This window comes from Pleurodeles waltl, chromosome 5, assembly GCF_031143425.1.
Source record: "Pleurodeles waltl isolate 20211129_DDA chromosome 5, aPleWal1.hap1.20221129, whole genome shotgun sequence".
Lineage (NCBI taxonomy): Eukaryota > Metazoa > Chordata > Amphibia > Caudata > Salamandridae > Pleurodeles > Pleurodeles waltl.
Window position 1 is genome coordinate 1,334,145,012 of NC_090444.1, and position 23,665 is coordinate 1,334,168,676.

Sequence of the window (23,665 nt, forward strand, 5' to 3'; positions counted from 1 at the left end):
CGCCCCCTAAACAAAAGAGCAAAGACCCACCCTCTCCCAAACCCAAACCTGAGGTCCCCCCTCCCGAAACAACCCCCCCAGTCCCTGCCCAGTGGAGTGATTTGGACCGTCAGAAGTCAAGTTGGGCCTTGTACGTTGCCCTGTGGGTTGTATCTGACATTGGACAGGCCAATGGCCCTTTGTATATGGTTTCCTCATTTGTTGTGGGCGAAAGTCCACCGGAATACAGTGGTTGGACCAAAGGTATGTGTCCTGGCTTTCTTTACTTCTGGCTTATGTTGTTTGATTTCTCAGCAGATTGTTCTTGGTATGTGGTATCTGTATATGGTGTGTGTTGTGCATGTGGGTAGGTTTCTCTCCCCTCCCTCCCTTGTGTGCTAGGCAGCTGTACTCACCGTTGCTGTCGCTGCTCCTGGTCTGCCATCACGTGGTACACCATCGGCAGGGCTTCTAGTGCAGGTTCCATGGTTGCCGCAGACTCCTCTGTGTCCCTGGAGGTGAGTGTCTCCTTTTATATGATTTGTTTCCACCAGGCTTTTCCTGGCAGTGGTCCCACTCCGAAAATACTGGCAGTCTGCTATGTCATTATATTGTGAGCGGGGAATGGTGTTCAGTCAGCCTGAAGACGTCAACCACCGTGGTCGGTGGGTGGCCCGCACTGGCGGTTCAGGTGGTACTTTGGCTGTCTATGGGAGGGATCACCGCCATGGTCATAATTTGGCGTCTTCACCGCCAGCCTGCAATGGAACTACCGCCATCGCCGGCATGGTGGTCAGCTGACAACCAATGTCATAATGAGGGCCTCAGGGTGTCATCCTGATCTCTCAGCTTCATTCCTGGATTTCAGTGAGGCCGACTCAAAGGATGCTGGGCTTGATGGCTTCCCGCATCCTGCTGTCTGAGCACACTAGGTGGCATATGCGGGCTCTACAGTTGGACCTGAAGCCTTAGTGGGTCCAACATCAAGGGGACCTCTCTCACCAGGCCCAGAGTTCAGCGGAAACTGCAAAAGACCTGTAGTGATGGTTACTTAACTGTGATTGGGTCAGCAGCTGACCACCTCTGCCTACCTTGCGGAGAGTGGAAACTGATGCATCACATCTGGGTTAGGGCAGCCACTTGAGAAAGGTGGAGATTTGAGGCCTCTGGTCTCTCGTGGAGTTCCGGCTCCATGTCAGCCTTTTAGAGCTGAGGGCAATCTACTTGGCGCTGAAAGCCTTTCTTCCATCCATCAAAAGGAGGCTGGCACAGGTGCTCATAGCCAACACCACCATGTGATATTGCAACAAACTGGGCAGATGGGGTCACAGACCCTGTGTCAGGAGGCTTTGCATCTCTGGAAGGGGATAGACCTACAAGAAATCTTCCTGGTGGTGAACCACTGAGCAGGATCATTGAATACCAGGGACAAGCTCTGCCGTTGGCAACTAGCGGATCAAAATTGGCAGTTAAACCCAGAGGTGGTGCAAGATGTCTTCCTCGAATGGGGAGAACCTTGGCTTGATCTGTTCACCCCTGCTGAGAGCTCACAATGTCAGAAATTCTGTGCCTTGTAGTTTGCAAGGTATCTCTCGCCCTGAGATGCATGCTGCCTGAAATGGAACTCATCACTCCTGAATGCCTTTTTTGGCTGATACTACTCCTGTCCCGAGTTCTAAAGAAGATCAGGAGCTACCAAGCCAAGTCATCCTGGTGGCTCTTGATTGGGCACTTGGGAGTATAGTATGCAGAACTCCTGGGCCTGAGTGTCTGGCCTCCAATCTGGCTGCCCCTCTGGAAGGATTTGCTGTTACACTGGGTGTTTCTGCACCCGGGTCTTTGCATTATTCACCTTCGTGCTTAGAGATTAAATGGCACCAGCTTTATTTTCAGACCGTACAGCTAGGAAACAATAAGCAATGATTGCCTCTTTTTGTTTTGGAGCTGTGCTGTTTGAAAACAAAGCAGTACCTAAGAGAAACATCAGGTTAAATAATTCACTTTATACAGTCAAAGCGCAGATAAACAGGCACTCAGCTATGCGCTAAGCCTGCAATGGCTATCATGATATAAGCCAAACTTTGCTGAGCCGTGCCAGTTTCTGTGGTGGCCACTAGTGCTGCATTGAGGCGCAGGTGCATATCTTATGTCTGAAGAGGCTGAACTATGTGAACCAAATTGTGCATGGGGCACACTCATGTGGACTCTGTGCAGCATTGGAAATCATTGGGATTAAATATGTCAAATTGCTTGTTCTTGAAGAATGTGATTCTTGTGGATTAGTCAATGGTAGATTATGTTTACCTCCTTACAAGTGAACTTATCATACTTTAAGGCTGATTTATGTGGTTTTCTCTTTCACCAGACAGTCTGTAAATAACACTTTGTTAAACAATTTTGCTCACCCACACTGTTCTATGCTGGTGCATGGATATAATGACTGTGGCTTTCGTTTTAGTATTTATCTTTCACTATTTTCAGTGTTTTTACCAAAACGGAAGTGCTTTGAAGCACATTTGATTGTTCTGGGGTACTTAAGCTGCATAAGTGTTGCTCAGGTAACTTGTAGACAGTAAATATGCTTCTGTCACCATAGACCTGCCACGCAGTGTCTGCATTCTATATGAATGACTATTGTATTGTCTGTGTACACTGACACTTCAAGGTACTTACTTATATGCACAACTGTAGGAAAATCGACCGCATGGTCACTCAGATATTTTGGCTTTTACTAAACCCTGTGTTTGCTGGCTCTAGTAGTCTGTGCATTTTAACACTGCTAAACAGTAGTTAGGCGTCAGTGCTTCCCCTCTAAATCATGTGATTTATTTCGGAACTCCCTATCTGGCCTATTTAATTTCCCAGTAAGGCCATTGTACATGGAGCCTAAAGGGAACCTATGGCATGGAAAATTAAATATAATATGTAAGTAGGACTGTGTATTTAAAGAAAACTCATGTATGATAAAATATATCTCTTCCAGGAGAACAACTGTGCCCTAACTAGGCATCTATTTCAGTGCACTGCAGTCATTCATGACAGGGCCTATTTGTATATGTTCATAGTTCATTCTCAAAGTGTGCCTTCTAATTTCACAGGGTGCTGTCATATGAAAATAGGGCACACTATATATTGACGTTAGAGTGCCCTCACAGTGAAATAAAACCCATGAGCTATTTCACAATGTAGTCCAGTCTGGACGTTATTAGGCCAAGGTAGGATTAAAATCTTTATCTTTCACCTCTGCTTAGTAAAGGGCTAGAAAAATGCTTCAAAGCTATTTCCTGCTTAGTTTTTGAAATCTAACTGTAAGAAATTAGTTATTGGTTGGGGGAGAGAGGGTGAAAACCAACTCAAGCACCAACCACAATCCTTGTCAGGGTGATGCCACAAGCAAAGTACCTGTGCGCAACCCTCTGCTAGCTTTGCACAGAGCAGTCAGGCTTAACTTAGAGGCAAAGTGAAAGGGATTTATGCAGCACTTCAAACAGTAATCAAGTGAAAAAACAACACAAGAAAAATTCCACACTGATTTAGAAAAACAGAGTCAATGCTAATAAATAAATCATGACCAAAATGCGAAAAAAATCCAATGATCACAACCTGACATATACAGTATTAAAGTGTAGGATGCTGGCCTTGGGTGTGGTGGGTGCCTAAGGTACTGACACCGTATACCAGATCCAGGTATCCCCTATCAGTGAAGTGTAGGCAGTGCCTAGAAGCCAGGCTCTCTAGAGGTAGCTGTGGATGAGGAGCCAAGGCTTATCTAGGAGACATGCAAAGCTCATGCAATACCACTGTAGTCACACATGAAAGAAACACTCGGTTGTACAAAAATAAATGTACTTTATTTTTGGTCACACAATACCACAAAGTACTAGAAGGGCAACCCTCTAATAGGAGGTAAGTAATGCACTAATTATATACTCCAGTAAACAGCAATAGACATAGAAAAGGTTGGAAAATTGCAAATGCAGTTAGACAATAGTAACCCTAGGGGGAGCACAAACCATGTACTAAAAAAATGGAATGCGAACACAGGACCCCACCTAGGTAGGTGGAATGTGTAGAGGGGAGCTGGGAGTACTAGAAAACCACAGAGATAAGTAACATAGTACCCCCCAGCGACCAAGAAAGCAGGAGTAAATCACTGGATTTTCCCCAAACCACCCAAAAGGAAGAAAAGAAGACACAGAGGCAAGACTGCAAGAAACCAGCAGTAGATTCATGGAGAGGAAGACCTGTGGAGAGAGGGGACCAAGTCCAAGAGTCACAGTGGAGTCCAGGAGGAGTAGGAGCTACTACCCACCCAGCTATACGTGCAGGAGTTGGTCGTCGGTGATGAAGGGAATGTCGGCACTGCAGCCCTGGAGCCGGTGAAGAGTTCCTGAGGGATGTAGAAGATGTCCCACGCTGGAAGGAAGATTGCAGATGGGTGTCGGTGCAGGAATTCCACCAACAAGCCTTGGTAAAAGCAAACTCGTTCTTAGTGGAAAAGTAGTGCTGCCGGGGACCAGCTAGGCCCAGGAGGACTCAACCCAGGAGGGGGAGTCAGAGGGACACAGAGCGACACAGAGTCCACAGGAGCAAAGGCAGCACTCACAGGAGTCCCACAGGATGGGGACAAAGAAGTTGCAGAAGGAGCCCACGCAGCACTACAGGAAGGGATCCCACGCCGCAGGAGAACCACGCAGAGGGCTGTGTGTCGCAGAAAGTGGTGCTGGGGGCTGGAGCTACACATAGCCTGAAGATGCCTTTGAGGAAAAGCAAACAAATCTTGGCAGCTGCAAGGGACGCATAGCATGGGGTACTGTCCTGCGTGGGAAGGCAAGGACTTAACTCCACCAAAGTTGGACATCTGGTAGAGAGGACCAAGAGGAGTACTCCGATTTCTTCTTCTATCTTGTGCAGGCTGAAGACTTGTCGCTCTTAGAGGATGCACAGCCGGGGAAATGTTGCCGAAGCTGGAAGGAGCCATGGAAACAATGTTGCAAGAAGAGTCTTCTTTGTGGATGCAGATTGTCGGTTCCTGGAGGGTCCAGTTGTGCTTCCATTGGCTAGAAGTCGAAGTGAAGGTTGCAGAGGAATGCTGCTGGAATCTTACAAGCCCAGTCTGAGAACCCACCCAAGAGAGGGACCCTAAATAGCACTGAAAGGGGGATTGGTCTCCTAGCCAGTTGTCCACTTATCAGAAGGGGGTTCTGACTTCACCTTCCTGGCCTTGCCACTCAGATGCTCCCAGAGGTCCCTGCCAACCTTGGATTCAAGATGGCAGAACCCAGGGACCCTCTGGAGGAGCTCTGGGCACCACCCCTGGGGCGGTGATGGACAGGGGAGCAGTCACTCCCCTTTCCATTGTTCATTTTCACGCCAAAACAGGTACTGGAGGACCCTGAACCAGTATGGATTGGTTTATGCATGGAGGGCACCAAATGTGCCCTTCAAAGCATACCAGTGGCTTGGGGAGGCTACTTCCAAAGGGAGAAGGTGTTACCTCCCTCTCCCAAAGTAAATCCTTTGCTCTGCCTTCCTGAGTTTGATCAGATCAAGCAGCAGGAGGGCAGAACCCTGTCTGAGGGGTGGCAGCAGCTGGGGCTGCCCAGAAAACCATTGAAGACTGGTGGTAGCAATGCTGGGGGTCCTCTAAGGAGGCTCCAGAATGCATGGAATCATACTTCCAGTACTGGCAACAATATTGGGGTATGATTACAACATGTTCGATGCCAAACATGCCTGGGTTTGGAGTTAGCATTATGTTGCTGATAGTAACCTATGTCCAGTACACGCTTAAAATGGCATCCCCGCACTCACGAAGTCCATAAAAATGGCACTGGAGTTCGTGGGGGCATCTCTGCTAGTGCAGGGGTGCCCTCACACACAGGTACTTGCACCCTGCCCTCTGGGCTAGGAGGGCCTGCCATAGGGTTGACTTATAGTGACCTGGTGCAGAGACCTATGGTGAAAAGGGTGCATGTACCCTTTCACGCAGGCTGCAATGGCAGGCTTGCAGAACGCTTTGCATGGATTCCCTATGGGTGGCATAATGCATGCTGTAGCCCATGGGGATCCCCTTGTACTCCAGTGCCCTGGGTACCTGTGTACCATATACTAGGGACTTACATGGGGGCACCAGTATCCCAAATGTGGGGAGAAAAGGGTACAGTTACCAAGTTAGAAGGGAGAGAGCATAATCACTTGGTTCCTGATTAGCAGGATCCTACTGAACACAGTCAAACACACTGACAACAGGCAGAAAATGGGGGCAACCATGCCAAGAAAGAGAGTACTTTCCTACATAAAGATATATTGGTAATAGCACCAAAAAGCATAAAGTGCAATCAGTGGTTATCTAGTCACACTGGACTGAGACAAAGTCACAAGCTCAGGCCGACCACAGTGGAGAGCGAGCTGGCTCCAGTTGCCCACTTAGGCCCACTGAACAAGAGTGCCTTTAATGCTGTTTGCAAAGAGATGCAGAGTCCCGGGTTGAGGGTGTGTTGTGCAGCAGAGGCGATGTGTTGTGCAGTGGCGTGTCTGGGAGCTACAAAGTGCAGGGCAATATCCTTGTGTGGAGATGGGTCGTGCAGCAGGGTTCTGATGAGTTACGTTGGGTGAGGCGATGTACTTGCGTGGAGATGCGTCTACTCTGATGGATACAAAGTCCTTGCATCGGGGAATAGCGCATAGCAGAGGCAACGCACCGGTTCTGAGGATGATGCATCAAGCAGCAGAAGTAATGTGCAGGTTGTGCTGGAGATGTGCCGCGGAAGCGATGCATTGGTTCTACTGGATTCACAGATGGGCTGGCAGGGCACCTTCAGGGCCACTTCCAAAGGTTCAGGACTAGGACTGCACCGCTTGGGAGAGAAAGGCTCACAGATGGTGGAGTCCAGGTGCTGGGGTCAAAGTTGTTGGAAGGCTGTTATGTCTCTGAGAGTTCTGATCAGAAGCCCAGCCAACTAGCTATCATTTCAGAGATAGAGGTCCAGTCCTTCTCACTCAGACAAGAAGGCAGCAGGTCAGCACAGCAAGGCAGCATCCTAATGAACAACACTCCAGTAAAGTGGCATACCTCTCAGCAGCACAGCACTCCTTCTTCATGGAAGGGTCCACCGGTCCAGATGTGTACTGAAGAGTTGGTGTCTGAGGTCCATCATTTATACCTGGTGACCACTTAGAAGTGGAGGAAGCTTCTATAGGTCTCTTCCCCCTTGAGTTGTTAGTCATCCCATTCCTCCCTGTCCTGACCCTAGCTTGTCAGGGGTCACAAAAGACCAGTGACAAACCCTTTTGTGAGAGTGTTCAGACAGAGCCTTTGTGATGTCCAAGTGTGGTAGGTGACATCTCTTCTCCCTCGTTCGCTCAGAGTGGCCCATCCTGCCAACACCTATTTTTCCCTTCTCTCAATGTCTCACAGTCTGGGAGCAATACACAAAGACCAACTGCCAGCTACACCTAGTCATGTGACCCAGGTTTTTACATGACTAGGTGTAGTTTGTCAGGGCAAACTGGCAGTTTAAAACTGCACACACATGCTAGAGTGCCAGGCCTGAGACAGGTTCAATGGGCTTCCTAAGTGGGGAACACAATCAGTGCCGCAGGCGCACTAGTAGCATTTAATTTACAGGCCCTGGGCACAGATAGTACTACTTTACTAGGGACATAACATAAATAGGCCATTTTGGTTTAAGCCAGTTTCACTCTACTATACTTTAAGGAGAGATTACAAGCACTTTAGCACTGGTTAGCAGTGTACAGTGTCCTAAAGCCAGCAAAAACAAAATCAGCAAAATAGGAGAATTTAAGGGCTAATCACTCCAAGGATGCCAGGTTTTACAGTAACCTAATGGTGAAGTTGGAATTTTGATAACTCAGTCAGAAAAGTAACTTTGTAAAAATGCACTTTAGGCTGCCTGAGCCAGAACTGAATTAAAACTAATTTTGCCACTCATCACACCTCCAGTTTTGTAATACACTTTCCTTGGCTGGGAGAGTAGACAATTCAAAGGACCATGTCTTGCCTCTGGGCCAAGGAAAGGCGAATTAGCATTAACTGCTGACCACTTGGCAGGGGTTAGCTATCTGGCAGTGTACAGGAACAGTTGGGAGAACAAAGGGCAGCTTTCCCACATCTTCTGACTTGAAGATGCCAAGAAGGTTTTTTTATTCATTCCAAGAACTCTTCCAGACAATTAGCTTCCAGCCAAAGTAGGAGGGAAAACCAGTTTTGACCCCGTCAATTAGAAAAGTAGTCAAGAAGCTAAAGACAGGCCTATCTAGTGGCAGCTGGGTCCTGGCATCTTGAAGCAGGGGTTTGTGAGTAACTTTACAGCAAGACAAAGATGAAGCGCTACAAAAGGAAGTGGGAGCCTATGACATAATTAGTAGGGTATGGCTGTAGAATTATTTCAGGGACTGGCTAGTGCATTGATTAATTCTGGCTCCTCCACCAACACCTCCCTGTATTCTTTTATCACCCCTGGACTTGAATTGCTGACCAAGGGTCAGGTGGCAGTACTCCTGTTTACCAGCTTTGGGGACATAAAAAGCAGAAAGACTCATAACTCTAAGATGCCCCAGCTGACTAAAGGCTAGGCCTTGCAGGAGGCCTGGCTGGAGAGAGACTTGGTGCCTAGAACTCTGACCCAAGAGGGTAGAGTCTGCAGAACTGGCCAGAAGAAGTTTTCAAGAAGTGTGAGATCAATGGCTTCATTTGGTGTTTGATGGGCAAGATACTCCATCAAAACGTGACAGATATCCCATACACCTATTACAAGTGCCATATGCTAAAATAAAATGTACTTACAATACAGTGATCAAGACATTCCCTACATTTGTGACAGAGTAGCCCATTCATCAAACTCTAAATAAACTGCCAAACTGATGGAAACCTTTGACCAGGACCTGCTTTGTGTATCCAAACTCCATTCCATTGTAGTCTGCGTGAAACTGCACCTAGGTTCCAGTCTACTGCGAACAAATGCTTTTCCATAATGCTTGACTTTTTCTAGGAGTGTTTTCTCTTAGAACTTTGTCTTTTTGCTCATTACATTTTTCTTTGACTTTTTGCTCATTACATTTTTATTTATTTATTTAAATTAGTTAGGGAAATCTATTGTGTTCGTTTTGAAATTGTTTTTACTTCCTTACTTTACCACACACTTCTCAGGGGATTGCCTGCTGCTTATGCCATAGTTTTTGGGGGCTGAGCAGAGAATCTCTCAAAACTGTGTTTTATATTAATTAGAGTTGGTTATTGTGTTGGCAAATTAATAACCCTAACAATCTGTAAAATTCTCTTTTTTTGCATTCACAAAAAGGAACCTGCCAAATATTAAATGTCTTTTCAATTCCTGAATACCAACCTCCTTCCTCAAAGTTTGGTCAATAGGAGGATTCTAGGCACTTTCAGCATGTATTGCTAAAGCCAAAAACTGTTTTTTAAGTAGCTCTTCATATTGCACTTCTGGCATTTTTTTATCACAGTATGGCACTTATGTTGCTGTAACCAGTGTTACTAATTTAATGGTACTTCATTCTCCAAACTCTAAAAGATGAAAGACTGAGTTTGCTTTACCTGTATTCAAACTTTTGAAATGCAGATAATAAAATAGTGAGAATTTAACTCACTGTGCCATCCTGCTCGTACGCCATGTACATCTAGAACAAAGGTTTGAGTGAATATGACCTGTCTAGTTTACATACGACCACAAAGTAAGGCACAAAAATGAATTCCTAATGTTCTAGATAAAACTAATTAAAACAATGTCAGTCCTTCAAAATCAATTTCTTTCAAAATATAAATAATACCCTTATAGTCCTTGTATCTTGCAGAATTAAGAAATGTTTAGAAAAATATCTCTACGTTGGTAGGATAGCATGTTTTCTTGAAACCTAGGCAACTGATATATTACATGTAAATGTTTATTAAAGATTTTTTAAGAAAAGCAGTGTGTTCACACAAGTGGCTGATCCTGCGGAGTGATCTTAACTCCAACTGATAAAATTAAGCTCTGCACCGTAGGATCTTCATTGATAGTCATAAACTTAGAATAATTCCGTGCTGCCTGTTCGGACTTCAGAACACCTCCATCAGCCTATGTTTAGGTTTTATAAAAATGTCTTTATAGTGTTCATCACTGAAATCATTTTCTTCATAGTCGCAGTGTAGACTATCAGTGATGTATTTGCCTTGAAATGCTGTAGTAGGGTAGTACAAATAATAGTGGAAACTGAATGATGCTTCGTACCCATTTGTCTTTCGTTATCTTTCTCCACTCTTATGGACAACAATGCACATTCCCCCCACAGGAGTGGGTAACAGTGGAGGGGGTATGCACTTCTCATTGCTTAGACTGAAAATTCTTGCCCTTGGTCTGTGAGGGCTTTATGTGGAGGAGATTGCTTCCTCTGGTCCCTGTTTTAGAATGACCTTTGATTTTTCCTCAGTTGTTGATATTGGTACAGCCATCTAGAGGCTTGAACCCTATGATAAGAGGCACGCTTGTCTCTGGACGGGGTTCACTCAGGCAGCATGGAATTATTTTAGGTTTCTGACTTCAATGAAGATTCCTGTGATGCAGGACTATGGCTACAGGTATGTTTATCGTTTCCTTTTTAAGTGATTGATGAAGGTTGCAAAATAACAGTTCCGGGCTACACATTAATAGGTAGGTACAAAATGTTGTATTCTCTATTCTTTTCTTACGTTTTTAATTAGCACATTTTAAGGGGGTGAGAGAAAAACATTTACATGAGCTCTTAGATATGATACAACATATTATCTGGAAAATAGCCACACAATTTCATGGTGATTACTGGGGACTTTAACCTAAACATGTTGTTGTCAAAATCATGTGACGACTAGTGCAAAGACCAATAAAGATTGTGGAGTATCCCATTGCCCATTCGTCAAAATCAGATAGCTGTTATCCTGGGGATAGGGTTAGCTCTTCGACTGACTAAGGGAAACCTATAGATACTGAATAGACGAAAGTCATAGAACACATCAAAGTCATCAAATAAAATAAATACAACTGTCATCGGCAGGAAAGTCGAGCCTCTTATGTACTCTGGTTTTTCATTTCTATTGTTCCATTGTTTTCTTGGATCATTGGACGGTATACAGCATGGTAAGTAAGTATAACATTCAGGGTCATAAAATGGAAGGGTATTTGCACTTATATGTGTAAAGCACGCTGTTACCTGAACGCTGAATGCACAGGCTGCATAATTTAAAGTTTAGAGAATAGCCAAGCTTCCAATTGTTTCTGGAAAGCTAAAAGGTAATTGGCCGGAGGTGAGAGGGATTCCAGAATTCAGCAGATGTGATAAGAATGCATTGGCCTCAGCTCCGGTCAAGCAGAATTGGGAGATGAGTAGCAGCCTAGCCGCAGAAGGCATGAGAGATCTAGGTGTGATGTAAAACTGAAACCTATTTTTCATGTAAAAAAAGGCCACGTCCATGGATGGCTTTGAAAAGCAAAAAAACAGTCACAGAGATCTTTTGTTGCGGAACAGTGTGCCGGCTGCTCCATATTGGAGATGCTGAAGATGGTTGAGATATAGTCAGGAACTCAAGCAATGAAGAATTACAGTAGTCTACGCAGCAAATAATTGATACCTGCACTACCGTGAGAAGAGAAGAGTGCGAGAGGTACGGAAGCATTTTCCACAGAAGCTGGAGCATCCTGGAATAGGAGGAGGAAAACCTGGTACCTGAGCCATCAAAGAGATGCCCTGGTCAAGATGGACACTTAGATTTCAAACTAAACGAGCTGGTGAGGGAGTGGCCCCAAGATGACATGGCCAGAAATTAACGGACGAGAAAACAGAAACCTTCCATCTGGGAAAAATTAAGATTTCAGTCTTGTCCGTATTCAGTTTTTATGAAAAGACACGACATCCAGTCAACCATGTGAGACGTACATTCCTTGATTTTGGCATAACTGTTATTTGTGTTCTTGTCAAGAATGTATGTGTCATTGTAACTCATCGGTTGGTAATACTAACTAGATTGGCTTTGGACATATTGTTTTCTAAGCAAGATTGAGTGCGTTGTGTTATTCAGGTCCAGTAGTGTTGTATATTTCTACCTGATAACAATGTGGACATTAATAAATATATTAACAATATAACTAATGTTGCGAGTGAAACTAAATTGCTGGGAGACTGGTGTAGGGGAAACAGTTGGTTCGTGGTTTAGTAAGATTTGAAAGGGAATTGGAAACAATGGTGAACGGTTTGGTGATGTAGGTGGCGACTTACTAAAGAAAATGCTAACACAATTTACAATTTTTACAATATTAACCTTGAATACCATTGGTCTAATGTTAATATTAATTTTTAGAACTTATTTGTTTTAAGGGAGATTTAAAATGTGATTGTCAGAAGAAGAAACTGACAACCACAAAGAGAAAGAAGGATGAAAGTGGCCTTGATGACCTCAAAGCCTGAGCTTATGATAAAATGAAGGCCTCTGAAAAGACATAATCAAAGAAGCTGGGAATGGTTGATGAACTGTTGTAATATAGAATAGAAGAATTTGATGATGATTCAGAAATCATTAAAGGTGGATGTGTACACGTGTTGTTAATTAATAGAAACTAATGCTTGTTTAGATATGTTTAGTTAGCATAACCAGGCTTCAGTTAACATAACTGTGGCCTAATCATCCAGCATTGACATTCATTTATAGTGACAGAATAATAAATGTGCTTTTGAATCACATTAATTAGTTTTCTATGTGCATGATTCTCTTGTGTCTATTTTAGAAAATAACCAAGATAGAATTGCGCAAAATTATGGTCGAGCTGAAATGTATTAATGTGTATCTCGAGAAAGAAGACATTTGCAGAATGTTACTGTATTTGCAACATATTCAAGGTTCTTTACCCGAATCTGCTCTGGGAGTCATCCATCAGTTGGACTGTCTATTGTTTTAGTCTTTTGCACAAATATCATGTTATTTCGTATTATAATTATGCATGAAAGTGGGTGTTCCTTGATGTCAAGTATGTGGCTTTGACTGCCTGAAATCTATAAAATGTGCCAGACTTTTATGGCTTTTTCAATTGTGCAGACTCTGTTAGCCTATACTTAGCCTTTTTTGCCTCTTTTTTAACTGTGCAGACTCTGCCATAGTCTGTCTATTGGCTTAATACTTAAACTATTTGAACAGATTTTCCATAAGTCCTCTTGCAGAACTATACTCTGGTTTTGCCTATTTGCTTGCGTTGTCATTTACCTTATGGTAAGCCTCTCGCATTTGCATCACTTCATGCATTATTGATGCTGATTTGCATTTTACTAACAACTTTTGCCTTCTGTACTGTGTCTTAAATTTGAATAAGTCTATATGGGTTTGACATTGTATTGCTTTCTGTGAAGGTTTCTTTTATTTGAACAAGGCCATTATCTTATGAGACGCACATGGCTTATGCCCTGCTTCTCAACCATTTTGATTTATTAATTAAAAGCATTGACAGCGCACTGGCATGTTTAAAAAATAATAATATTTGCTCATCAGTGATAGTGTTTCATACTGCTGTAGTTATCTATCACTGTAATTAAATGTCACTTTCATCAGAATAAAAAAACTAGTGGGGTTTTATTTTTTGACTTTTCACAAAATGGCACGTTAACTGTGTGTTCAAAAGGTGTGTATGCAAAGAAAGCTTTTGCAAAAATGAATTCCTCCTTCCATCTCAAATTTCAGGTTGCAAAACTTCTGGAAGAACTGAGAGAAGCTAAAGAGAGCCACAGCCCACAAATGAAGCACTTCCTTGCTTTGGAAAATAAAATAAGGAAAATGGAGAACAGGCATGCACAGAGAGAGCTGGAACTTCAGCAGGTAATAAACTAGATGCTGTCATCTCATACTGCATCTTTTACTGAATGTACACACCTTGTATGAAAATCAGACATTGGCCTTGCCAATCAGAATGCTTAGATTGTTGTCACTATTAATGTTTGCCTGCATTCTTTTTTCTCTAATTATAATAAAGAAAGCAGGTGTGTTAATGTGGATGAGCTGGGTGAGTATATGTGGACATTTCTAATAGCTGCTGCCTATTGGAATCCTAACCATTATCTCACAGTATTTGTGGGCATTCACCAAAGGTTGATTTTGTCTATATACCATTTCAAATTTAAAAAAAAGCAGAAAGCTGAGGTTTGCAGTTTCTGAAACATATGTTCTGCACCTCTTCGTGTGCTTGATTGTATGAATTCTAAAACTAGTGTGGCACTTTTAATTATTCCTGAAAATTATAGCAATCTGTCTTACCTATTGTGAGCGGATGTCGTCCCAATACCATAAAGCCAAAATCTTGCAGCTGTTAGGGTCACAGCGAAATGGAACACTGATAGCTGCACAGTGTACCCTTAATAAGGATGAGATTTCCTGGTGTCTTCCATTTTTAACTACTTTCTTGTGCAGCCCATTAATTCACATTAGGAGGAAAAAGGAAGCAAAGCCTTCAGGTTATAAAAAAGTGAGCGTTATCGTGATTTAGCAGACTGTAACCCTGTAAAAACAATATTGCACTGGGAAGGACAGAAGTCAGAGCCTCATCACTTTCTCCAAGTGGATATTAGTGGGTTATCTAGGCCTCGTCTGAACAGTAATGTCAGAAGGCACAACTGGACATATGACATGGTGAAGACCTCAGTAGGTGTTGAGATCTTATGGAGCGGAAGAGGATACAGAGAAGGCCATTAGCAGCAAGCTGCACCCGAGAATGAGCCATAGCCCACGTCTCGATGGGGCAATCAGAGTTTTCACGTACCACACTTCATCTTTTTGCGAAAGAACCTTGCTCTATGTTCCTCTTTAGCCCTCACTGGCAAAAGGTTGTTGGTGGCAGAAAAGAGGTATTACGATAAATGCAGTCATTGAACACACATTATGGCTTCTTCCTTTTTATTTTACAAAGCACTCCTGATAAAATATATTAGCTATGAATGGGCACTTTACCTGTTATCCTGTTCTGACAGGAGCTCATTACTTTGCCATTCACCAGTATGACTGCTAAACCTGGTTCGACCATTTTTAGAGCAAGAAGAGTGTGTAGCCATAGAAGAAATCATTGTGTTTACAACTTTGAAATTCTAATATGCTAACGTAATCTTCATAAAACAGTTGTCATATATATGTCCAACACTGCTGTGTTTCAGTAATTCAAGAGAATGTGCAGAAGTTTCTTAATATGTAAGTTTAAGTTTCTTTAGTTTAAAGTTTTTTATTCTCCTTTCTTGTGCTTTTCTGCTTTAGTGTTGTTCGCAGTGGCCTCATTCTGGAGGACAGCAAGCATGTGTTCCACCGCATCCGCTTAGTGTTTTCTAGGGCTTTTTCAAGGCCTGAAGTGATCACAAAAATCTTGAGCTCTGCATGATAGCAGCAAGGATTGTGTCAGATTCGGAATAAGATGCAGTCCTTAAAGGTGGGCAAATGTGCAGTAAAGCAGTCATATGCAGTCTGTATCAGGAAACACCTGCTCTGCCTGCGCAGTACTATCATTCGCCACATTCCTTCTATCTCATTGTTGTCCTGTGTTTTAAGCTGTGGTGTTCAACTTATCACATACATGGTTCCGAATCACTTGAAGTCCATAGTACACCCTGGTTGAAGTCTCTTAAGTCCATGGTATACTTCCTTTAAAGTCCCTTGAAACCTCTGCTGATTGAGGCAAATCCACTGAAAGGGCAAAGTTAGTCGTGTTTCTGTTTCGCCCATTTCCCTTTTTTCTGCTCAGTCCCTCTGATAGAGTTGCACAAAAAGTAATGGGTGGAATGCTTCAATTAATCTCAGTCACTAGTAATCACTCTGGGCCGCATTTCAGTCCCCTTCAGTCCATTGCTCATTTGCAACCATGGCACTTCAGGCAACTATATGGATCAGTCTTAATCCTGCTCCAATAGGACCAATCCAGACCAAACTACCATGCCAGGCTCGTTCTGAATGACAAGAAGCAAGCAAAGACCATTTCCCTTTTTTCTGCTCGGTCCCTCTGATAGAGTTGCATTAAAAGTAATGGGTGGAATGCTTCAATTAATCTCTGCCACTAGTAATTAATCTGGGCCGCCTTACAGTCCATCATTATTTTGCCCTCCATGCCACCTCAAACAGGAAATAGCCATATACAAATCAGTCTTGATCCTGCTTCCGTAGAAACAGTCTTGTGTAAAGTGGCAGGTCAGACACTCTCTGAACGGGTTATTTCAGTGCAGGTGGCACCGAAGCAGATGGGTCAGGGTACGAGCTGGTCAACTTCACAAGAGTGTCTGAGGGTGGCGAGGTATATCTGTCCATTTTAGTTTGTGCAATTGAGGCAACAGATTGGTCCTTGCCCATGATGTTCCAGTGCAAGGAACAGGGCACTCTAGGGGGACAAATCCTGAAGGAATATCATTTGGGAGCTGCATGTGGTGATTGTGCTTTCCCAGTCCAGCCTTACAGGGAAGATTCCAAGCTAGCAGGATTCATGGATGGTTACAGTGCAGTCGGAAACAAATAGGGGAGCAGTGAGGTAATAAGCCCAACCTTTGCCTGCTGGGACCTCGATTGCTGCACTGCGTCATGGGCAGTACGAGCAGATGGTGGGTGAAAACTCTTCAGCCCCTTCAGGACACAGCAGTCCAGAAGGAGGCAAAGGAGTACAAGGAAATGCCCTGTTTAAGGATAGATCTCTCATCCTGGACCAGCTTCATTTTTCAGCCCCACCAAGCAACTTGGAGAGAAAAGTGAAGGCTGGAGGGGTCAAGTGATAATGCCTTGAAGGCAATTGAGGGGGTGGGTAATGTAATTTGTTAGTTAATCCCTTGGCTCAGACCAAGACAAGGCCATGCCACTTAGTTCTTTACCCCTGGTCTCGTAACAACTGCCCCGGTAGTGACAAGCAGGAGTAATATGCGATGTTGACCATCATTTGTTGCCGGGTCCTTACGTTACATCGGGGGGGGCGAGGCCTGCCTCATACCCAGTTGACAACCTGGCTGAATGCTGCTGTCAATTCCTCACATAGGGCTGAGCTCCCGCTGGCCTGCTTGCACTACATCTTGAAAACCATGCCATGCCGCACCACCACTGGAGGAAGATCCTTCTCTCACCTAGCCGCCAAGACCTGGAACTCCTTACCGCTCCACCTCCGCCTGACCCAAGACCTCTTATCATTCAGGAAACACCTCAAGACTTGGCTTTTCGACCAGTAGCTCTCCCCCCCCCCCCCAGCCCCTTGAGACCCTAACGGGTGAGTAGTGCGCTCTATAAGTCCTTGATTGATTGATTGATTGATTGAGCAGCTGGAGTTCCAGGGGGTGCCCCATTGCCAGCAGGCTTCATATTCTTTGTGGGGGGGTCAGGGGCCCTGGGGGCAGCACAAACCTCGTGCCCACAGTTCGGGCCCAGGACTAAGTTCACACCCTTCCCCCATGTATTGCCCGCTCAACGAAAGAAAGATGGAGGTTCTGAGGGAGCTTTGGGGAGAGAGGTGCTCCCAAAGCCCAAGGCTTCTTGAACACTCCAGGCACAGCATACCTCTGCCAAGCGGCCAACTACAGTCCAGAGCAGGCCACTGCCCCTAGCCCTATCTACAGGGTGTTCAGCTACAGTTCTCATGTAAGGCCTGTGGCCAACAGCGGTTGAGGAGGGATGCTGGCAGATATCAGGGGTTGTCCTATAGGTCAATGCTCCAGTGGCTCACTTCCAATCCCCTAGCACAGCGCAGTGCCCCTCCAAGCCCCTCTGTCTCAGAGAGCACCAGGTGTGACAGGGTCAGCACAGACTCCATTTGCTCCACTCAGCCTCCCAATGTTGGGCACCTCTGGGTGAGCCACAAGGGATCTAGGGTCAGCTGTCATCTTGTCAGCCATATATGTAGAGCAGTGTCCACTCATGCTCCAAAATTGCCTCTAGGGGTAGAGAAGGTGAAACATTGTCCCAGGTATGCCACTGCCACCCTTTTAAAGGCATTTGAGTATACAAAGCAGTTGTTTCTTCCCAAACCAGAAAACGTATTGCAGCAAATTCATAGTGATTCAGCCGCACACTCTCAGAAGATGACCACCTTGTTGGCTTTATAAGCCATAACCCAGTTGTTTATGCTTCCTAACTTCTCTCTACCATGTTTTTACTGGTGTCTTTCTGTAGCCTTCTTGGCTTCCTTTGCAGGGGTTCTGTACAATTGTACTGGATAGTCACTGCAGTGTGTAATGGTACTGTTTTTCAGGACAGTGTGTAGTCGTGCTTGCAGACCTGAGGGTGCGTAAGGTATGTTCTTAATTTGGTTCTGTTGCCTATTGTTCTTGCTTGATGCCTTCCATACTGAGATCAGTTTTTCAGATAAGGTTTTGAGCTGCATTGTGCCCTGTTCTTTATATTTGCAAGGAAATTTCAGAGTCCGATTGTAGGAAAGTGTTTTTTACTGGTACTGAGGTTTATTGACTGAGGTGCACTGAGTCCCTGCTAAACAAGTCCCCAGTGTGTGTCTCATTTATTGCCTTTGCAAGTTGAACAAGTTCTTAGCACTGCCCTCTGATAAGCCTAACTGCTCGCTTACGCTACCACGAAAGAGAGCTTTTGGGATTGTCACTTTTAACCCTGTAAACCAATAAGGGTCACCACTACTATCTGCATAGTGCATCCCTACATTTAGTACACTACATAGATAGCTAGCTTCCTACACTAATCCTTTCTTGTTTTGAGCAAGGCAGCTGTGCTACTGGAGTGTGATGTAAGTGCGATAAGCTTGGGTCCTTGTTTCTTGTTTGTATGTACTTCTGCCCTTTGCTTCAAGACAGAGAGGGCTGATTCATGCTATGCTTGGATGTCTGGCCAGGTGGATATTTGCAGTTGCATGCCCTTGTGTTCGGTTTCTTACTTGTTAATGGTGGTATGTTGCTACCAATAGTGGCCTAGTTCTTGCTTGGTTCTTAAATGGGTTTTGCTTAGTGTCTGTTTTTCTTTAGTTCACTGTATCTGCTGTTTTGTGGGGTTTGCGATTGTTTTGAATATGGTGCATATTCCTTTAAACGTTTATCAAGAAGAATGACTGCTCTGTTCGGGTGTGTGTTGCTGGGTAGTTATCTTTGTTCTTGTCCTAGTTATTGATTGGGCTGTGCAGGTTTCACGGATTCTGCTTTTTCATCCTGCTCGCCCTTGTTTCTCTGGCCTTTCCTAAACAATTGGCTTCTGGTGATATGTATCCTCTTCCTCGTTGCTGCGTGGGTTTCCATTTTGACACTCGCTGTCCTTTCTTTTGGTGTTCCTCAAGTTTGGATCTCTGTTAGAAGGGTGTTTTGTTTCCCTTTGTCCTTGGATGTTTGCAACGTTGTTGCTGCTTAAGTTGAGGCACCTACCTAGTAGCTAACAGTTACTGGCAGTGATGTTGTGAGTGATTGGCATGTTTGGCTTTGCTTCCTTGTGTTTAACGAAGGCTAGAATCTGGAACACCCTGCTTCCTTTCTTTTGGCTGACTTTCACTTCTTGTTGGTTTACTGGCATCAGATGTTTCTTTCCTGCTGGGCTATTGGTCCTGTGGTATCGGGTGTTACAAAACAGGCATTTTGCCCCTTCTCTTGCACGTGTCGGTTATGCAGCTATTTGCTGTAGTCCTGAGGTGTCTGATGGGTATGTCCCTTGGGTTAGGCTTTTGCCTTGTTTCGTGTTTTTGCTGTTTGCAATTTATCTTGGTTAGTGTGTATTTTGTGATGTGTCTACTGTCTGCCAGAGCTTTGGGTTGGTTAGCTGTCTTGTATTCTCCTCAAACCCTCCTGCTTCCTGGTACTGATTTGAAATTGGTTGATAAGGTGTGGAATCTGAAAGTAGAAGTATCCATCAGCAAAAAGATACCTTCTTTAATAATCTTTTTGGTGGATACTATCTACCTGCAGTTTTCTCAACGACCCACCAGTCTTCCTAGTCTGTGTAGTGGTTACTGTACTGGTTCACTAGTGTGGATGTTGGTTCTAAACACTCTTTTCCTTTATGTCTGTCACTTCAAAGACCATTTGAAAAATAGGGCAAGAACTGACATCAGAGCACCAAATGGTGCCACATGTGGCTCTGAGACGTCACATCCTGAGATATGTCTGGATTCAGTCAGATGCCTGGGGGTACTGTCAAGAAGAGAGAAATGTGCTAGCAGATAGAGTATCCACCAGGCAGTGTTACCAAATGTAAATTGTTACTTCTTCATTTACCACATCCTTTTTTTCTCCATTGGTCTCTCTTCTCATGTCCATTTGTCTCCTCATCCTCCTGGACATTGTCCCACTTTTTCTTCCCATGTGTTGCTTTCCTCCTCTTGTCTGTTTGCCCGTATTTTCCACTGCATTTGTCTTCCTCTCTCACCTCGCTTGTACTTTGTCCCTCTCCTCTAGGATTTTTCCCATTTGTCCTTCTCATTTATCCCTCTTCTACTCTTCCTGATTAATCTAAATCTTCTCTTAATTTGTTTCTCTAAATTTTTCTCCCTCTTGCTGCTCCTCCTCATTTGGGCTTCTTCACCTATACAATTGATCCTCCTTTCTAGCGGTCTCTTTCTCCATCTTTCTCTCTACTTTTTCCCTTAGAATGTTCTTTGTCCCTCTCTTCCTCAGCTGGCCCATTTCCTTCACTCCATTTGTAGTCCTGATTCTCTTCTCACTTTTTCCTAACCTCTTCATATCTTGGTGTCCATCTCCTCTTTTCCACCATTCTCCCCTCTCCTGCTCTGCCTCTCTCTTGGTCTGTTTCTTTTTCCTCTTTTTTATATTTACTATCTATGTATTCCTTCTGTCATTTTCCTGTTTGCTCCCATGTTCCCTCCCCTATGTTTCCTCTCAATGTGTGCTAATTTTATTACTGTCCAATTTCACCTCTCCACTTTCTCTCCATTTGTTGTCCTGCTTCTGCTCCTCTACATTTAACCCATTGCTCCTTTTTCCATTTACCCCTTTCCTCTACCTTTGATTTGTCCCTCACCTCCTTGTTTTTGTACTTGTGCCCATCTCCTCCTCTTCTCCTTCCCAGCTCTCTCTATTCTTCTCCCCTTTTTATCCAGTTGCCCCTCTTCCCCTTGCCCAGTCCCCATTATTTCTGTTTCTTCCTTTATTCCTGTCCTACTCTCGCCAATGTCTTCATGTTCCCCCTCCTATTGCTGTGCATTTGTCCCTCTGAATTTTTCTTTCTTTTCTGTTCAAATTTGTCATTCTTCTCTTCATTTCCATCTCCTCCTCATTGTCCCCTCTTCTCTAACTGTCCCTCTGCCCTTCCTCCCTTTTGTCCCTCTCCCCGTTAGCCCTGTGCTCGCCCTCTTTGTTTGTCATTTCCTCCTTTTCTCCATTTGTCTCTTCCCTCCATTAGTCCTCTGATTCTCTTCATCATCTTTCTTTACATTTGTGTCATTCTTTCTTCTTCTTCTTCTTCCTTTGTCTTTTACTCCTGCCCACTTTAGACTTCTCTTCCTCTTTCTGTCACTCTCCTGTTCCTCTTCTGTTTCTCCATGTATCTATCTACATTTGCCCCTTGTCTCCAGGTTCCACCCCATGAGTTCTTCTTTATTTGTTCCCCTTATTCCCTTTGTCCCTCTCACTTACTTTTCCCCTCTGCCCTTGGATGAGTTTGTCTTTCCCTTGTACTGTCTGTCTTTCCAAGTGTCCTTCTTCTACTCCTTTTCTCATCACGTCATCTCCATGTGTCCCTCAGTAGGACAAGAGGAGGGAGGTGAGGTGGGAGCTGGCCACAATGGAGATTAGCTTTAAGTCTGTGTTGGCATGTTGAAAACGAAATTTGCAGGACCACAGCCTCTGCTCCTCCTTCTTGTATTGATCATTCAGTATTCAGTCTCTGAACATCCCCAGTTGTTTGTTCCCTCCTGTTCACTTAGGATGAAAGAGCGGGAGCTGTTTAGATCTTGAATCCAGAGTGAAACTGGGGAACTAGGGGTGTGATACTGCTCATTGAGTATTCAGAATCCTCTAAACCATGCTCCTCCCTCTACTCCTGTCGGTCCACACCCACTAACACCATCTGAGACAATGTGAATGGGCATCCTGAACAACTAGCCATGCTGTTGTTTCAGTGTGGGACAGCTCAAACTACCTGGGCATTGCAGCCATTCTGCAGAATGCCAGTTGACATTTATCACTACAGATTACCACTTCAGTCTTTTGTCCCATTAATTTTTAAGAATGTTTGTTCCATCCATGAAGAGATGTCAATTTAACAAGTCTTTAGTATTGTCTGAAGAGTTGCAGGCTTAGCATTATTGATACTTGGGAAAATCCATCACATGCAGACATGAAAAATCGAAGCTCAAGGTAAGGGTGGCCAGTGAACGCACTTTAGTGTGAACAGTGCAGAACTGAGTGATGGCCCTGATGCACCAAGCAGCTTAGATATAACGGGGACTATTAAGTAAGGGGAACTTCCACTTAAAAAGGATGAAAATATGTTACACGAATGGTCCTGCTATCCGCACCTCCAACAGGACCTTAAGCATGCTTGGACGGTTGGGTAATCAACAGTGTGAAATGCTGCCTTAATATCCAATAAAATGATAGCACTGATAGCTTTGTCATACACCCTCTGAATGAGTTTCACAGTCACAGCCACTAGAACTGACTAAACTGCATGACTGAATATGAGCCCAACACTTTCCAGAAAATCTGAAAGTTGTAGTGACTGTGTAATTATGGTCGTGATTCACTATCGATCAAAAGGGTGTTCTTATGTTTTGTTTTGCTTTGTTTATTAGTAACTTGTGCTGTTTTGTTGTTCTGCATGGCATGTCAAGTTTTATGAATATCCATCTACAGTGGAAGGGGGTGTTGGTGACACAACCGACTTGGTAGGTAGAACGGTTTCCTCGCCCATATTCTTGAAGCACCACCCATGGCTGAGAAGGACTGGTTTTCATGGGATGTCCAAGCTACCTTATTGGACATGCCCTTTGAGGGCACCCATCTCTTCGGAGACAAGTTAGACTTGGCACTCAAGCACTTCAAGGATTCTTGGCTACAGCCAGGTCCTTGGGCCTCGCGGGGTTCCCTCATCCCCCCAGTCTGCCTTTTGCCCCATTAGTGGCTAAAGAGGGTCTCCAACCGCATCCATTCCCTGCCAGCCACGCTGCCACACATGCTGCCCAGCCTCTGTGTGGCCGAAGGCACGGGATCCTCCGTCCTCATGGATTGGATACCCAGTGGTTTGGACAATCTGCTGCCCCCCAGCAGCAGCCTCTAAGCCTTCCTAGTCTGACCCTTCCCTACCTAGGGCCAGTTGAAGGCAGGATCACCTGCTCCGCTGGCAATCCATCACATCAAACAGGTGAGTTTTGCAGATAGTCTGCAGTCGTTACTCCCTCCCCTCTCCATGCAGCCACCCTACGATCGGATGACGGAGGATCACTTGTCCCTCCTCAGTGAGGAAGTTACGGCTCTCTTGGCCAAGGTAGCCATAGAGAGGGTTCCCGTGCCAGAAGTAGGTTGTGTTTGCTATTCCCGCTACTTTCTGGCACCCAAAAAGGACAAGGGCCTCCACCCTATCCTAGACCTGCGGTCCGTCAATCTCCTCCTCAAGAAGGAGGAATTCAGAATACTCACTCTGGCTCAGGTTCTATCTGCCCTCTGCCCAGGAGACTTGATGGTAGCATTAGACTTCCAGGATGCTTATTTCCATATTCCGGTCCTGCCTGGCCACAGGCAT

At 44.5% G+C, this 23,665-nt stretch overlaps 1 protein-coding gene across 1 annotated transcript in view; it reads left to right on the forward strand.

Moving 5' to 3' along the window:
• The window catches only part of CEP162 (centrosomal protein 162), a 697,428-nt gene that overhangs the window by 657,224 nt on the left and 16,539 nt on the right, over positions 1 to 23,665 (forward strand). Inside the window, exon 26 of the mRNA XM_069235591.1 lies at positions 13,700 to 13,834. Coding sequence (XP_069091692.1) covers positions 13,700 to 13,834 — 135 coding nt within the window. The remainder of the gene's footprint in view (positions 1 to 13,699; positions 13,835 to 23,665) is intronic.